Source organism: Nerophis ophidion, linkage group LG17, assembly GCF_033978795.1.
Source record: "Nerophis ophidion isolate RoL-2023_Sa linkage group LG17, RoL_Noph_v1.0, whole genome shotgun sequence".
NCBI classification, from domain to species: domain Eukaryota; kingdom Metazoa; phylum Chordata; class Actinopteri; order Syngnathiformes; family Syngnathidae; genus Nerophis; species Nerophis ophidion.
The window spans coordinates 44,639,122-44,657,828 of NC_084627.1; the positions used below are offsets into that span (position 1 = coordinate 44,639,122).

The window sequence follows — 18,707 nt, forward strand, 5'->3', positions numbered from 1 at the left end:
CAGCGTGATTTCGTAGTAAAAGAGTGCCGCATTATGAAGCGGAAAATACGACAGCGGAGACCCCGGACTGTTGAACGACTGAAGCTCTACATAAAACAAGAATGAGAAAGAATTCCACTTTCAAAGCTTCAACAATTAGTTTCCTCAGTTCCCAAAATGTTTATTGAGTGTCTTTAAAAGAAAAGGTGATTTAACACAGTGGTGAACATGCCCTTTCCCAACTACTTTGGCACGTGTTGCAGCCATGAACTTCTAAGTTAATCATTATTTGCAACAAAAAAAAAAGTTTATGAGTTTGAACATCAAATATGTTGTCTTTGTAGTGCATTCAACTGAATATGGGTTGAAAAGGATTTGCAAATCATTGTATTCCGTTTATATTTACATCTAACACAATTTCCCAACTCATATTGAAACAGGGTTTGTACATTCTGGGTGTCTCATTCAGTAAAAATATTCAAAAATTCCATTCCGTTTTTTAAAGGCGGTCTGTCATAACGTTTTTAGCAGTCAATCAGACAGTACTGTGAGGTTTTGTATTAGTGTTCTTAAAAATCAGATATACCGGCCCACCGGCACATTTTTTTCTCAAAATTTGGCGCCAAGAGTCAAAATAATTGCCAATGCCTGGTCTAATGTCTTTTCTAAGCCCATAAAGCACATATGGACCGGTTGGGCAAACTCCCATGCTCTCCAGCACCCTGGCAAGAAGTGTAAAGTAGATCCAGGACAAAAACTCCATTGTTGCTTCTAAAGCTGAGCTTTGACGACCGGTTCTACTCTCCTCTCTAGAACGCCGTAAAAATGTTTAGAGGCTGCAGAGTGTGATCCGACTCGAGTTAAAACACACCCTATTCGAAAAGGGGTGCCACTGTCCCGGTTTGCAAGTCCAGAGGTACATTTCTAATACAGTCCCACAACATTCACAGTTAAAGCAAACCAAAAATACGACTATTCCATATCTATTGTCAGAAACAAATGAATGAGCAACATTGTTATGGGGAAAAATGAACGACAGCCACTCCTTAGTCAACCCTTTGCACCCTCGGCATACCCCAGAGGGATAATCTATAACCACAAAGATTCTAAGAGGTGATATGATTTGCTTTTGTCAGAGTCATCCATGTTAATCTACCTTCACCATTTGAAGCTGTGTGAATTGTATTAATACCCCACTGAAAGAGGAAGTCAAAACCAGACAAGCAGCTGTAAGATGAATTTAACCCAACACATGTTCCTGTTTAACTAGTCTTAACAGTGAATGTTTCAAATCCATCTTTAAATCCAAATCCCGATTGGATCTTTAAAAAAAAGAATGTAATCTCTTCCATTAGTTTTCACAAAATGTGAATCAAAAGCAGGTCAGACCTAAAATCTAATCATTGGTACGAACGGTGAAAGATTAAATGAACACATACCTTAAACAGAACCAAGATTGATGGGTCCCTTGCTTTCTACTTTTTTAGACACATGGTCTAAAGAAGGAAACACGTCCGTCGGCCTTCGCGTGGACTTTTAGACTTTAGCCAGGTCCCGGTCGGTGGAGGCCTGGCGGGTTTCTGCCGGGGGCCCCCAGCTGGATGGAACCTACACGGGGTGGGGTAGGCGGTGAGAGAAGAGACACCAGTCGAGGTTTCAGGTTCAAAATGAAAGAGCCGTGGTCCCTGTGAGCCTCCCGGGTGAGAGCTTGAATAAACAATGAAGTGATCTTTGGACCTGGCTGGTGAAACTGGATGGGCAGTAAAACAACGGTAAAGATGAGCAGCTCTGGCCAATCAGAACCAACATGGTGGGTGTGGATTGGTTGGACAGGTGTCCATTCAAACAATAGTTCTATTTTACGTACTTGGGCATTGTTATTTATGAGAACTTGTCTTTTAAATCATATATATTGTGACTAAATTTCTAATTAATAATTTTTTTTTCTTCAGAAACATGTCCTGTTTTTCCTTACAATTTAGGAGATGCCTGATTCTGACTGCTTTCAAACCGTTGCTAGATTATGGAGAGTTGTTTTTAATGGATGCTCTTATATCACTGGCCAACTGTCCAAAGGCTGTTCGTCGCAATGGAAGGTTTAGGCCGGGCTGTTGGATCACAGACTGGGGCGATTTCTGAACTGAATCTCAAGACTGATCACATTATTGAAAAGCTGGTTGAAAGGGAAAAAATGGACTTAAGAGCCAGCATAGACGAATAGGACTGACGAGCCATTGCAATGTCTGGTCGTTGAAAAACAAAAATCCTAATGTACGATTTGACTCCCTCGAATGGCCTTGACGCTGCGTCCCCCGAGGACTCCTCAATGATGGACGCTTTTGACCTCCCTCTCTCCTCAACGACACCTGGAGTCAAACGTTTGCTTGCATGCAAAAACGGTAACAGGCCTATAGACACTACATCAACACAGCCAAGACAATGGACACCGCCTCCCACCCCACCCCACGCCTTCACCACCGCTTGATTCCTCTTTGGGGTGATGGATAGCTGGCAGCACTTCATAGCACCCCTTGGCATCCTTGGCGTGTTGGTAAAAAATAAATAAAAAAAGTCTTCAGATTTGCCGCTCCATTATCATGTAATTAATTACTAAAGGATCTGAGATACCTGAACTGAATTTCTGTCCATTTTAAAGGATCGGGAAACTATTATATTGGGCACTGGACTTGTTTTTAAATAGTTTTTACTGAAACATTATATTTTTTGTACCTAATGTGTGTTTGGTTGGGGAGGAGACCCTGCCCCAAGTGGAGGAGTTCAAGTACCTAGGAGTCTTGTTCACGAGTGAGGGAAGAGTGGATCGTGAGATCGACAGGCGGATCGGTGCGGCGTCTTCAGTAATGCGGACGTTGTACCGATCCGTTGTGGTGACGAAGGAGCTGAGCCGGAAGGCAAAGCTCTCAATTTACCGGTCGATTTACGTTCCCATCCTCACCTATGGTCATGAGCTTTGGGTCATGACCGAAAGGATAAGATCACGGGTACAAGCGGCCGAAATGAGTTTCCTCCGCCGTGTGGCGGGTCTCTCCCTTAGAGATAGGGTGAGAAGCTCTGCCATCCGGGAGGGACTCAAAGTAAAGCCGCTGCTCCTCCACATGGAGAGGAGCCAGATCAGGTGGTTCGGGCATCTGGTCAGGATGCCACCCGAACGCCTCCCGAGGGAGTTGTTTAGGGCACGTCCAACCGGTAGGAGGCCACGGGGAAGACCCAGGACACGTTGGGAAGACTATGTCTCCCGGCTGGCCTGGGAACGCCTCGGGATCCCCCGGGAAGAGCTAGACGAAGTGGCTGGGGAGAGGGAAGTCTGGGTTTCCCTGCTTAGGCTGTTGCCCCCGCGACCCGACCTCGGATAAGCGGAAGATGATGGATGGATGGATGGATGTGTGTTTTTATATTTATGTTGCATTGCATTTTTCGGACCATAAGGCACACTTAAAATCCTTACATTTTCTCAAAAATCGACAGAGCGCCTTGTAACCCGGTGCGCCTAATGTACGGTATCATTCTGGTTGTGCTTACCGACCTCGAAACATTTTATTTGGTACATGGTGTAATGAAAAGTGTGACCAGTCGATGGCAGTCATACATAAGCGATACGTGTGGACTGCAAGATGACGCCAGTAGACAACTCAACAACTTTAAATGTTCCATTGAGAATAGAGAACAATACACACGGTGCTCAGAAATTGGTCAAAATGTTTTTAGTATGACTTTGGTAAGCTATGAAGCCACACCGCTTGATGGAATCCCGGCGCATTAAACATACCAGTATTACTATGGTGTGTGTATCAGGACCGCAAATTGGCACCCATTAGCAGACATTATCTGGCGTTTTGTTTCGCAATATTATGCAAAACAATGTTTTTTACCTTCTGGTACCTGCTGATGTGCATTTGGGATCTGCATAAGTCCTGAAAATTTACGCATGTCCGTTTTTGTAGCCTGTGCTGACGCCGTAGTCATAAGGTTCTTCTTTTTTTCTACCTTCTTGTTATGTGACATTCATCCTCCACTGTTGCCATTTCAATTATAAAGTAGTGTAAAGTTCTCACTTATATCTGTCAGTACACTCACAATGAATGCGCTAAAACATACCGGTGTAGTGAGTTGACATTATTCACCCAAGGAACTTTAGTTATTACAGATTTCCGGTCGGACGGTTTTTCACGGGGCAAATTTCGGGCGTTGTTGTTGCACTAGTGAGCCACGGATGAGGAGAAGCTGCTCAGTTATTGATTGAAGTAAAGTCTGAATGTCATTAAAACAGTTAGCGCCATCTTTTTGACACTTCTTCCACTCCCATCCTTGCACGCTACACGCTACAACCAAAATGACGGGGAGAAGACGCTGCATCCTGAAGAGACGCTTAGACAGCTACTTGAAGATGACCTGTAAAACATTATCTATGCAACATTTTGACCAAAGAACCCATGTTATGTAGACCACAAGGAAGTATTTTACATTCATAAGAACATCTTTGCCGTCTTAGAATACAATAAAGCTTGTGTAACACTTGGCTTGACTGTAACAACGGTGGGAGACGAGGAAAGACCGCCGTGTTGTTCCCTTCAATGTTAATACACTTACAATGTTATGCAAAGGTATAGTTATAAAAATTTCATACACAATTTCTACAATATTTATATTCACTGTCGAGAGTGGGGGGCAAAATATTTTTCCTCTTCCTACGGGGGGCGCACCAGAATATATTTAGGAAGCACTGCTTAAAATCAACTTAAAAAAAACAACAACATATGTTGACACAAATCTAATTTTATTGTCAATACATCACACTCGAACATTTTTCAAGTGTGTCACTTTATCATTTATTAGCTCAAAACTTGGTAACAGTTTAGTATGGAGTGCACATTATGAAGAATCACATTGCAAATAACAAGGTGCTGATGTAGCCGATAGATAAACCATAACCTCGATGCCAAATGTTTCTGTATGACCTGTTCTTTAACATTCACTTATGCAAACAAGCTTATTAAAGCTTATTTAAAAAAATGGATTCATACGTGAATGATGAGATACATTTTTGTGGTTGATTGCATGCATTAACTTTGACATCCCTAATTAAGATACAGTATTATGTGGAGGGTTCCATTTTTCTTGAGGAGGTGCATGTAAAATGTAAATTACAGAATGACAGGGGGGCTTTATAATACATTTGATCACAAACGTATTCCTAGCCCTTTATCTCTCCGTCACTGTTATATTTCTAATAGTACATTTTCCTTACCATCGTCACTGTCCCCATTGTCATTGTCATTAAATCCAAACGACTTTATTAATCCTAAGGGGGCAATTCATGCACTGGTCCTGGAAGGAAGAAATACTGGTTTCAGTCCACAGTGGGAGTTGTTGCATGAAGATTTGCTAATTTATGTTAAGTTTGTTATTTTTCACTGAAATAATAAATTACATAATTTATTTTACATTAATTAATTTTTGTTTATTCATTTAGTAAAGCAATGGTGTAAACACATAAAAAAAAAAAAGATTGGAAAAATATGTTGTAATGTGGGGCCTCCCACCAAAATGTTGCTTCTGGACCAAATAAGCCAAGTGGAGAGATGGGTTGGCATTTACCATTTGACATTTTTGAAACGCAATTGTGAAAAATGTAAATGTATTCAAAAAAAAAAGTTAAGTTAAGGTTTTCATGCATGCATGTATTTACAATTATAGTTCTGAATTGTGGTCCAGTAAAACAGTGGTTCTCAATCTTTTTTCAGTGATGTACCCCCTGTGAAAACATTTTTTTAATTCAAGTACCCCCTAATCAGAGCAAAGCATTTTTGGTTGAAAAAAAAAAGAGATAAAGAAGTAAAATACAGCACTATGTCATCAGTTTCTGATTTATTAAATTGTATAACAGTGCAACATATTGCTCATTTGTAGAGGTCTTTCTTGAACTATTTGGAAAAAAAAGATATAAAAATAACTAAAAACTTGTTGAAAAATAAACAAGTGATTCAATTATAAATAAAGATTTCTACAAATAGAAGTAATCATCAACTTAAAGTGCCCTCCTTGGGGATTGTAATAGAGATCCATCTGGATTCATCAACCTAATTCTAAAAATGTCTTCACTAAAAAAGAAATCTTTAACATCAATATTTATGGAACATGTCCAAAAAGAATCTAGCTGTCAACACTGAATATTGCATTGTTGCATTTCTTTTCACAGTTTATGAACTTACATTCATATTTTGTTGAATTATTAGTCCATAAATATATTTTTTATAATTGTTTGTATTTTTAGAATATTTAAAAAAAAAATCTCACATACCCGTTGGCATACCTTCAAGTACCCCCAGGGGTACACGTACCCCCATTTGAGAACCACTGCAGTAAAATAATACTGTACCAGTATCGTGGCCTGAAAATTTTTAATTATTTTCCTATTATATTCCTTTTTCATTTATTGTAAGTACATTTATTAAAAATGTGTGTCGTTAATATTCAACAGAGGAGTAGAAAGAAAGAAATACCAAGAAAAACTAAACAATTCCATTTCTAGTGAACCAAATAATTGTAATACTGGAAATCGTTTTTAAAATATGAATGGACACTTTCAACTGAGATTAAGCCAATAAATGAAACAGGAAATTACATAATATATGTTTCTGTTCATTCAAGTGTATTTCATTATTGATCAAATACAGCTGAGATAGACTCCAGCACCCCCCGTGACCCCGAAAGGGACAACCGGTAGTAAATGGATGGATGGATCTAAAAGAGCAATTTTTCGTTACAACATTAAAGTAAATTGACCTTTTATATGATTCTTGGTGTTTTAATGACTTAAATATAGTGTACGTCACTTGCTCAAAACTAAAACACTTAAACCAGGGGTGCCCACACTTTTTCTGCAGGCGAGCTACTTTTCAATTGACCAACTCGAGGGGATCTACCTCATTTATATATATCATTTATATTTATTTATTTATGAAAGAGACATTTTTGTAAACAAGTTAAATGTGTTTAATGATAATACAAGCATGTGTAACACATATAGATGTCTTTCTTTCACAAAGACAAGAATATAAGTTGGTGTATTACCTGATTCTGATGACTTGCATTGATTGGAATCAGACAGTAATGATGATAACGCCCACATTTTCAAATGGAGGAGAAAAAAGTTCTCCTTTCTGTACAATACCACATGAAAGTGGTTGGTTTTTGGTATCTAATTCATCCAGCTTCCATACACTTTACAAGAAAAACATTGGCGGCAAATTCCGTAGCTTGCTTGATTGACATTCACGGCACCCGAGGGTCTTGTGAGATGACGCTGGCTGCTGCCAGTTCATTATTATGAAAAAATGACAGAGAGGAAGGCGAGAAACACTTTTTATTTCAACAGACTTTCGCGCCGTCCCTTCCGTCAAAACTCTAAAGGCCGACTGCACATTTCCTATCTTCACAATAAAAGCCCTGCTTCATGCTGCCTGCGCTAACAAAATAAGAGTCTCGGAAAGCTGGCGTGCACCAGTGATGTGCACGCCAGCTTTCTGAGGGATCGCTTGTGCACGCCAGTTTTCCGAGACTCTGTATTTAGTTAGCGCAGGCAGCATGAAGCAGGGCTTTTATTGTGAAGATAGGAAATGTGCAGTCCGCCTTTAGAGTTTTGACGGAAGGTACGGCGCGAGAGTCTGTTGAAATAAAAAGTGTTTCTCGCCTTCCTCTCGGTCATATTTTCATAATAATGATCTTGCAGCAGCCAGCGTCATCTCACAAGACCCTCCGGTACCGTGAATGTCATTTAAGTGACGTCTTGGTGAAGATTGATGATCACTAATTTTTAGGTCTATTTTTTTTAAAAGCCTGGCTGGAGATCGACTGACACACCCTCCGCGGTCGACTGGTAGCTCGCAATCGACGTAATGGGCACCCCTGACTTAAACCCTAAAATAGACAAGAATACCACCACCAGCTAGAATAATGTTACTACTTATTAATTACTTGGTAAATTCCTAACAGTAGGGATTTAATAAATCATCAAAGATAATGCATTTAATCCCTACTGTTAGGGATTAACAGTAGGGAAAAACAAATTTGACATTGTTCAGACAAAACTGGACAATCAAGCTTACATACTGTACATTATCTTTTGCATTATATTCATTTATATTATTATGTATTGTCTACCTTGTTCTTTTTTTTTAATGTCATTACTAGAAATAAATGAATAAATGTAAAAACTATTACTAGTTACATATTATATAGAAAAATAGTCAGACAACGGGCGTTCATGGTTTTAAATTAGCGGATTTAAGAAAAGTCAAATCAAGGAACATTTCCCGACGCTCCTGCAGTACCTCTAAGGACCTCCAGGGGCTCACAGAAGCCCCATTAACTACCTCTGGTATAATATATTTCTTGCACACTGATGTCTATAACATTATTACTTTGTCACCTGGTCTCCTCTGTCACGGTACGGTAGAGTTGAGGTCTGTTCTGGGCCAAAGGGGAATTATTGAAAAGGGCGGGCCGACTCTTTACGGGACATCTCGGCAGGAACTTGCGGGACGTGACAAGATCACCGTAGCCTTCAGCGTGAGAGAAGGCGTAGCTCGACCGCCGGGTGCTGCTACGCCTTGCGGGTGGATGGCGAGGAGCGGGAGCAGGCAACGCCTCCTTACGTACCTTTAGTCTCACCTGTAGAGATTACAGCGGTATACCTTAATCATTGAAATCTGAATACGTGCGAAAATATGGCTGAAATGTTGCATGAACATTTTGAAACCCATGGAAATAACAGCATAAAAACAACTTAGTGTCAGGCTTGCCACTGACAGTTTCTTTGTGTTTTAGGTTTTCCTCTGTGTGTTTAGTATTTCCTGTCCTTAGTTCCTGTCAGCACTCTTATTTTGGTTCAGCCTGAGTGCTTTTTTTCCCCTCAGATGCGGCTGATTGACACCAGGTGCCAATCAGCCCGCTCCTATTTGTACCTGCTTTGTCTTCCAGTCGGTCCTGGATTATTGTCTTGTCGATGTCACTTCTTGTCATTGCTACCTGTCGTGTCGTATGTTGTCGAGTCAATGCATCGTTGCGGTAAGCTATATTTAGTTAGATGTTTTTAGCTTACTGTCTTTTGTTCCCTGCTTCCAGTTTGTTTTGTTATTATAAGTACGACTTCTATTTCCTGCTAGATACCTGCTAGCTTACACGCTTGGCCTTTTTGTTTGTTATCCGCCCACGTGCGTGCTTTTTGTTTGTACCCTTTGTTTGGTTTTGTTCTAGTACTTAATATTAAATCATGTTTTCTCCCCCCATGCCTGCCTCCATCTCGGGGTTCGTCAACAACAAACTTTGACACTTAAGGACATGTCCGCCCGGTAGGAGGCCACGGGGAATACCCAGGACACGTTGAGAAGACTATGTCTGGGAACGCCTCGGGATCCTCCAGGAGGAGCTGGACCAAGTGGCTGGGGAGAGGTAAGTCTTGGCTTCCCTACTTAGGCTGCTACCCCCGCGACCCAACCTCGGATAAACGGAAGAAGATGGATGGATGGATGGATGTCACTAAACATGAAGTACACGTCTGTGTACTTATGGACTAAGTACATCATATCAAAGGATGATTTTTAGTTTTCATTCTAATTAGGGTCCAATAAGCACATAGCAAAGAGAAATTAAAAAAACATGCAAACAAACAGCTTGGGGATTAAGAGGTTAATTGTGTGGACAATGCTGAAGAAACAAGTCCATGACAGAAAACTAACACATTTAGCTGAACTGCACCAATTTTGTCAAGGGGAGTGGTCAAAAATTCAAGCAGAAGCTTGTGGATGGCTACTAAAAGCGCCTTATTGCAGTGAAACTTGCCAAATATTAACATTGCTGTATGTATACTTTTGACCCAGCAGATTTGCTCACATTTTCAGTAGAGCCATAATAAATTAATAAAAGAAGCAAACCTCATGAATGTTTTTTGTGACCAACAAGATTGTGCTCCTATCACTCCATCACAAAAAATAAGAGTTGTAGAAATGATTGGAAACTCAAGACAGCCAAGTGTATGTAAGCTTTTGACCACTACTGTATATGATAATAACAAGGGAGTAGGTTTGATTTTGAGATTGGTGGGGACACAAAAGTGCTCCAAGGCAGCACTCTGAAAGTTTACTTTTTTTTTTTTTTTTTACATTAGCAATCATAATTTCACGTCATGCAGATGTTATAGGGTAAAGTAACTAAAATGAAAGCAAAAGAGACAACTTGGAAGAGTTCTCATCTTTACTCTTTAGTGTAGGGCTGTAGTGCAACTGTGCATCATACTGTCAATGAACATAGCCTACTGTCCATTAACAACATCAGAAATACATTCCTGCAATACAACATTGTAAATAAACATAAATGAACTGTAATAATCTTTTCCCCAACTTATGTTTAAATCACTCACAATTTTTCCCTTCATTTACTTCTTTCTATTGCTGCTTTTGTACTGTAAATATGTTACATGAAACTAAAAAAAATTTAAAAAAATAAAACGGAAAGGTGAAATCCGGTGATCTGATTGGCTGTTAACCGTGGTTTGAATATTGAGCACGGCTACTATTCTAAAGCCTTATCACAGCGTAGGCTATCACTCCGCCTCAGGCACGTATGACTGGTATGAACGGATGTTGTTGTCATGTATCCATGACAACGGCCTGTTGCAGTCCGTAGAAAAAGACAGCTGATGTTTTTACGATGTTAAAAAACGGACTAAAGAAGTTGAATTCACATGTTTAAGGTTAACTTTCACCTACGGGGAGGGTTAACAATGGTAGAGGGGACTGAGCATTGACTTTCACCTGGAAAAAAAGCAGAGGAAAAGACGAGATGCAGTACTAATTTGGAGCTAACGTCTGGATAGGTGGGACTGTTTTTTCCACAGTGAGGAGTGACAGCGGGGACAGCCAATCACACGTAAGTTAGCATGAAAGCGGCAACCAATCAGGGAGCGATATTTAGGTTAGAGGCGGGACTTCTAGCAGAGACCGACATTTAACCCTTTCTGTGCCATAATCATTGACTAAACATTACGGGCAGCGCTTGTATTGATAGTGACTACACAGTAGCGGCTGGATATTGGTAGGGACGTGTCCCTAGCGTCCCTACCCAATTCTACGCCCTTGGCTTCAATATAGAGGCTACTTGGTTTTCCACTCTACTGGTACTTTCATGGAAGCTGCACTCTACTTAGCTCATCTGGTTTACAACATACAGTGTTTAATGGTGGCCAAATATCAAAAGTATATTTAATAACTTCAGCTTCCCTCGTCTCTCTTTTGAGACTCCATCTTTACTTCGAGAGCATTATCCAGTGAAGGTACCTTGTCATTGATGGTGGGTCTCAGCTGGATGATCATGAATCGGAAAGCCACCACTGGCAAACCACAAAGGAGGCATGTCAAGAATATTGTTAGCCACACGCTCGGCTGGTTGAGGGAGCTCCTGGCTGTACCTGCAGTCCCAACGCAAAATAAACCAGATGATACTATAATAACTAAACACAGCCTCTCATAAAATGCGTTAGTGACTTACCGATGAAGGGGAAAACGGAGGCAAAGATGAAGAACATGTCGTTGCTGTGCATGGCAAACGTGGTGAGGAAATAAATTGCCAGGCTGCCCCACATGAAGAACTGGTTTACAGCTGTCCAGTAATAGGTGTCCAGACAAAGCTGCAATATTTTCAGAGCACATATTAATTGATGCGGTCTACTGTAAGATCAAACTGGTTTTCATATTATTATTGTTTATAAAAATGGATGAAAATAGGTTAAACTGAGATTCCATGCTACGATGAAGAGTTGACTTTTGGCCACAATCTACCGCAAAAGATAAACATTCTTCAACCAGACACATTGCATACTTCCTCACCTGGATGTTGACCACAACAAGGAGACACGTCTGCACCAGTAAAGCGAAGGACTGATAGTCCGCGATATCTTTTCCGTCATCTCGCACCGTGTCGTGCATGGCCGCCCAAGGGATGAAGAAAACGACGAGGGAGCTGAAGCAGCTGTGGATCATGCAGCGCATAAAAGACTTCTTATTGAAGTAAAGGTTCAGAGGCCCCGGGGCGTAAAGTTGAGGGTACTGGCTACTCCAGCGATCATTCACGTCCTGCAGGTTGGATGAAACAAGGAAAAACATAATCGACAAAGAGTAAGTTCAAGTCAATCAACAAACTTATTTAGACAGTATTATGACACCGTCTACTAAACTATAGTTTGGTGTCATTGTGGCTTAGACACTCTGGGCTAATACAGTAGTTAAAAATTAGCATTATGCTAAGTCCGGCGCATTGACAATTCAATCAATACAAGTGTTGATTAATGTGCACCGTCCCAATTAAATAAATTACATTTAAAAATATAAAATAAATGTAGTATTGGAAACTTATGGAAGTTAATTTGTGTCTTTATTACAAATGTTTTTTAACACTGTATAAAAATTCCATGTAAAAAAATTGGCTGCTTCAAAAAGCAAGACTTACTTCCGATAAATTAAGACTGAAGCGATCGATCCTGTCTCAGAACCAGCCAATGAGGTGTCAATTTTGAAATCACATGACATGGCTCTTGCAAAACAGCATAAAAAGCATTTAACTGGGCTCCCTTGGCATAATACAACATAATTAACATTTCAATGCAGCCTGCTGGATCTTTTCAAACTATAACAATGACTCCAATGGTTAGAATCGACACTTTTGAGTAACATTCGAAGCTCTGCTTCATGCAGACAAGGCATGAACAGAGTGTCAGACGGAGGCAAAGTTCTGCAAAACAGGGATATTATATCGAATGTGTTCATGTTTTTTACCCTTTGCATCTTTGTCGCTCTTGCTCGATTATAAAAGATGTCGATCAAGGAGGTGGTCGACAGTAGAGGAGCAACGTTCATATATTCTTAATTTTAAGTGTTTTATTGTTAATAGTTAGTATTGTAGTATTGTAAATCCCACACCCAAATGTATTTTCATGTACATTCTGAGTGTCTTTTCAGTAAAAAAACTAAAAAGACCATCTCAAAAACGGAATTTACTTTTTTTTTTTTTTACTGAATTATATGACAGTCTGAAAGTACATAAAAATATAGAATGTGGGATTTACAAGTTCTGCAGAACATACATCGAGGTCTCAGGCCTGTCGCTTCCCCGCCCACTCTGCCGTGTCCCTCGTCTGCATGAAGTAGCGCACACATGTCAAACTCAAGGCCCGGGGGCCAGATCGAGCCCGATACGTAATTTAATGTGGCCCACAAAAGCCTGGGAATAATGTCCATACTTAATTTTTCTTACTAAATGTTTTTATTGTTTCCATTTTGACAGAAAAATGGATTTAAAACATACAATTTCATATATGTTTTAAATTTTGATAAAACAAATATTCAATTGTTATTGGTGGGAATCTTTGGGCACCTTGCCTGTCAGAATAATTCTATCTAAGTTATCACGCAACTTTGTGTTGCCATGAGTTGCCGGCGAGAGGACAAAAGTTGTCTTTGATCATACCAATCAAAAGTCTTGTAAAACTCCACTGTGTAGGATGGGAAGCGACATGAAGGTGTCAGATTCTTTAATGTATTGTAGTCCACACAACTATTTTGTCTTGACCCGAGATCTGCAAAGCGGAGAGGAAGCAGGACCTGACCCCCATCCAGGCACCTTTTCTTTGAACTGTTTTGTAACCAAAGGCACGGCAGTTTACGACCCCCCTTCCTTTAAAAACAGCTGTTGCCATGTAATTAGGGAAAGTCCAGATAAAAGAGGATGCGTACAATCTTTCTTCAGAGTGTGGTGGAAGACTGTACAAAGAGTACAGCCCAGACTTTTCTCCTAAATGAGCTAAATCGAATTCTGTCTCTGTTTAATTCCTTGCTTCTTGTCTGTTGAATATACGTCATCAGTGTCTAAACCTGACATTGCCATTCAATTCCGATTCTCGGGGTGAGGATTTGATTCATAATCGATACTTGATTCAAACTGATTTTTGCAATGTATTATTTGGTATAATTACAACTACACCTTAACCAAACAGCTTACAAGTTACAAAACCTCCTTTTGGAGTACTGATGTATGAGACATACTGTATGTGCACCAAGTAAACATAGAGCTGGCCTGAAAAATGTTTTTTGTTTTTTTTAATTGATTTGTCAAAAATAAATAAATAATTTCTGCGTTGAGGTGGCGACTTGTCCAGGGTGTTCCCCGCCTTCCGCCCGATTGTAGCTGAGATAGGCGCCAGCGCCCCCCGCTACCCCAAAAGGGAATAAGTGGTGGAAAATGGATGGATGGATGGAAATAAATAAATTAGATTTCGGAAAATTACAAAAAAAAAAAAATCGGGATTCGAATGTGATTAAAAAAAAAGGTTTTTTAGCACACCTAATTAGTTTATACCGTATAACAATAAATACTTCAAATATGCTTGTCACCTTGACTTACAATTTCAAAGCATGTTATCCATCAATTTGTATGTACAAAAATCAAATAAGCAAATTCATAGGCAATAATATAATGAGACAATTGTACTTTTATATTCTTACATTCACTGTTAAAAGCGGACCTTTGAGGGCAGCCATGACTGCTATGTGGCCCTCGGTGAAAAGAAGTTCGAGACCCCTGAAGTAGCACTTCCTATTGTTATTTTTATATCAAATGTTACAGTAAAATGTAATGACCTAAAGCCTACTATATGGCTCCAGTTACTACAGCTGTTTGTGGAAGTAGTTCACAAATGTAGTCAAGTGGCTAAAATGTGATTCTTAAATGAATATTTTGTGCGGTCGGACTCAACCTTCAGCGGCCCCAAGGAAAATTAAGTATGAGACCCCTCATCTAGAGTATAAGATTTTATAGTAAATGCAGTTTTTGTAAATGTACCCCACCTGATCCTGTTTTTTTATGCAGGTGTACTAAGTGAAATATCAGTGGAGTGTATTGCATACCTGGTCAAAGAGACTCATGCCAACAACTGGGAGAACCGTGTACAGTACGTTGTACATGCTGACAAACCACTGGTCATACACGGTCTATAAATTAGAACAGCCAAATTAAATGATTGACAAGATTTATAAAAAAATGTTACATTCAGGCAAATGTTGTGTGTGATGATTGTGAATTTTTGTTTATAGTGCAAAGTTACACATGAAACCGTATTTTTGTTGAATATTTCTTACCTGTGCCGAGAACCCGCAGAAGAATGCATACCAGACATGCACAAAGGTGAAGGTGAAGTTCTTGTAGAAGAAATAGTGGAGAAACTTGCACATGCGCAGGTAGGACCAGCGCCCGTGCACCAGCAGGAGGCGCTGCAGGTACCGGAACTGGGCGAAGGAGTAATCGCTGGACAGGACAGCCTGCATGCCCTCCTGGCCGCTGATGCCAACACCGATATGTGCAGCTGATGGAGAAACAGCAAGTAAGGATAGTTGAATTCTAAGATGGTCATGTGACTGTGAAATTACCTTTGATCATGCTGACATCGTTGGCCCCGTCCCCAATGGCCAAAGTCACTGCCTGTTTATATTTCTTCACCAGTTCGACCACCTGGGCTTTCTGCAGGGGTGTGACCCTGCAGCAAATCACTGTTTGGCACATGCATGCTGTCATCAACAGTTCCAACTCCAAGACTTTCTCCAAAGCAAAGTCCTGAGGAGGAAATGGAAGATCCAAAAATTAATTAGAGTAGGCTAAAAAAAATAAAACTAGCATAATCAGTAATTGATGTTCTTACCAGACTGTGTCCATTGATAACAAGAGCATATTCTCCGTCCACTTTGTCATCAGGCACAGTTTCTGTCTTCCGAAGCCAGAGGAGGCCTGCACGAGCTTTGGTCACAGTTGGTTCCTCGGCCGCTGTTGGACACATTTTCCTTCTAGCACTCCTAAAAACAAGACCAGATTGAGTAATCAACCTTGCGAATGTATTGTTTTGGTTCATCACGACCGCAAATGACCATTATAAGCACTTTGAGTCCTGCTAAAAGACAATCCAGTTCCTGATTTAGTAGAATGTTTGACAGGGCTCATCATGTTTAGGCAAGAAATTAACAATTGCCTGCAAAATATTCAAAGTTTATTCATAGAAAGAGATGCGGGATACAACCTCGGAGGAGTGGCAAAAGATAAACACGCCTTAGCACAGGGGTGTCAAACTCTGGCCCGCGGGCCAAATTTGGCCCGCCGTGTAATTTCATTTGGCCCTTGAGGCAATATCAAATTAACATTAGAGCTGGCCCGCCGGTACTATACAGCGGCGGTGTCGCTGTAACACCCCATTCACCGGTACTTGCCAACCCTCCCGATTTTCCGGGAGACTCCCGAATTTCACTGTCCCTCCCGAAAAACTCCAGGGGCAACCATTCTCCCGATTTCCACCCGGACAACAATATTGGGGGCGTGCCTTAAAGGCACTGCCTTTAGCGTCCTCTACAACCTGTCGTCACGTCCGCTTTTCCTCCATACAAACAGCGTGCCGGCCCAGTCACATAATATATGCGGCTTCTACACACAGGTATGTGAATGCAAGGCATAGTTGGTCAACAGCCATACAGGTCACACTGAGGGTGGCCGTATAAACAACTTTAACACTGTTACAAATATGCGCCACACTGTGAACCCACACCAAACAAGAATGACAAACACATTTTGTGAGAACATCCGCACTGCAACACCACAGAACAAATACCCAGAGCCCCTTGCAGCAATAACTCTTCCGGGACGCTACAATATAAACCCCCCACTACCAACTACCCCCCCCCCCCCCCCATTTATTTTCATATGTATTAGCCTGTGGAAAAAGTTAATGTTGATATTTACCTCAAAAGGCTGCAAATAGAAAATAATGTTTTTATTAAAATTGTATTTAATATGCAATTGATGTTTTTTTGTTTGTTTTTTGAAAGTTGATTTTGCACTATTAAGTTATATAAGCGTTGCTTGTTCCATAGGGATCAATAAAGTACTTTCTATTCTATCAATAAAGTACTTTCTATTCTATTCTGTTTTATTTCATTCTATTCTATTCAGTGTTAAAGCAAATCAGTGTAGCAAACTGAGCAATAATTATTGATATTTTATTATTATTATTATTATTATTTGAAACTCGATTTTGCATGTCACTATAAAGTTATATAAGCCTTGCTTGTTCAATATTCAATGCAAAACTTGTTGGGGTCCCTATTAAAAGGTTAATTTGTTCAACCCTTGGCCCACGTCTTTGTTCAGTTTAAAATTTTGGCCCACTCCGTATTTGAGTTTGACACCACTGCCTTAGCACAAGGAAAAGTTTTTGTGTCTCAGTCTGTGGGGTGAAATATGGAACAGCCTGAGAGATGAGTTCAAACACCATTCAAACAATGAGCCTTTAAAGAAACAGTACAAAACTATTATTTTGGTTCGGTATAGCGAGGTCTAAGGGTATTTTGAATTTGAGTATGTATTTGATGATATATTGACAATTGTAGGCACATTGTTCTGGGCAAATTGAGTTATGTGGATCCAGATGAATGTGATAAAATGTAGTTCGGAGGAAACTGGATATTAGTTACGGTAACTAAGTAAAAAAAAAAAGGGAGCAATTCAAAAGTTTATACTTCTTCCCATTACCCTTTTGAGATATGTTTAATTTAATTTATTTTCTTTTTTGTGAAATAATAATATTGCCATTGAGCACAAGACTGTTCACCGGAGATGTATGTATCTTATTGCTACATGTATGATGTGGAGCTGACTCAATAAACAGCTAGTACTATCGTAAACATACCGTAGCTCTTCTTTGACACCTTCTGATGTATTTGCAGACACCACAAACACCTCTTTCATCTCTTCCCGCAGCATGTTGCAGGAATAGCCGATATTCTCAGCCGTCTCTTGAGAAAAAAAAAACGGCATTTATAAAAATCAATCTGTCATCCTTTGAAATATGTTTTAAAACACACATTCCAAAAAGAATAACATCATTGATTCAATATGTTTAACAATCACAATACTATGAATACCAACCTTGTTTATCTCCAGTCAACACCCACATTTTGATGTCGGCCTTAGCCAGCTGCTCTATTGTCTCTGGGACTCCTTCCTGCAACTTGTCTTCTACTGCTGTTGCTCCCAGAAGCTAAATAAAATGTAAATAAAGTGGTCATAGACATACAATATATTTCATTTGTATCATTAAGCGGTAAAACCATGCCATTAATACACGGGATTGCCTTTAAGTCTTTACAAACTGCACTCCTCTTTGCATATTTGTTTCCCTAAATTTTAACTGGTAGAGCAGTGAAAACAAACATTAGGTCAGATCGCTTGACCTCGACTGCATAAAAGTGTAAATAATGAGTTGTTTTTAGAAATACAAATTTGGTTAATGGCGCAATCTGCAGAAAAGAGTGCTGCAGCTGTGACTGCAGCAGGGGGAGCTGCCTCGTACATCACTCAAGACTTTTCAGCAGGAAGATGCTTTGCAAGACGTGATGTTGTGTAACTGCACGTTTGGTAAGTGCAATGCTGTATACAGGGACTGGGCAATTATTTTGACTGGGGGGGCAAATTTAGAGAAAAAAAAATTGTCCGGGGCTATTTTTAGGGATTTTAGGTTGCTATTTTTAGGAATACAAAATCTTACAATAAAGACTTATTGAATGCTAAAAACTTTATGACACACCGCCTTAAAAAAAGGGGTTGGAATTTAAACATTTTTC

At 40.0% G+C, this 18,707-nt stretch overlaps 1 protein-coding gene across 2 annotated transcripts in view; it reads right to left on the minus strand.

Moving 5' to 3' along the window:
- Positions 1-18,707, minus strand: part of LOC133536470 (phospholipid-transporting ATPase ID-like) — a 118,152-nt gene that overhangs the window by 39,513 nt on the left and 59,932 nt on the right. The window contains exons 27-37 of one of the 2 annotated variants that reach the window (XM_061877020.1): positions 18,013-18,124; positions 17,774-17,879; positions 15,743-15,893; positions 15,474-15,657; positions 15,186-15,409; positions 14,955-15,038; positions 11,883-12,128; positions 11,545-11,683; positions 11,334-11,464; positions 8,429-8,670; positions 4,819-5,325 (exon numbers count right to left, since the gene is read on the minus strand). In XM_061877020.1, coding sequence (XP_061733004.1) covers positions 5,313-5,325; positions 8,429-8,670; positions 11,334-11,464; positions 11,545-11,683; positions 11,883-12,128; positions 14,955-15,038; positions 15,186-15,409; positions 15,474-15,657; positions 15,743-15,893; positions 17,774-17,879; positions 18,013-18,124 — 1,632 coding nt within the window. In that variant the 3' untranslated portion in view covers positions 4,819-5,312. Of the gene's footprint in view, positions 1-1,418; positions 5,326-8,428; positions 8,671-11,333; positions 11,465-11,544; positions 11,684-11,882; positions 12,129-14,954; positions 15,039-15,185; positions 15,410-15,473; positions 15,658-15,742; positions 15,894-17,773; positions 17,880-18,012; positions 18,125-18,707 lie in introns of those variants that run through there. The other variant, XM_061877019.1, reaches the window with a different exon arrangement.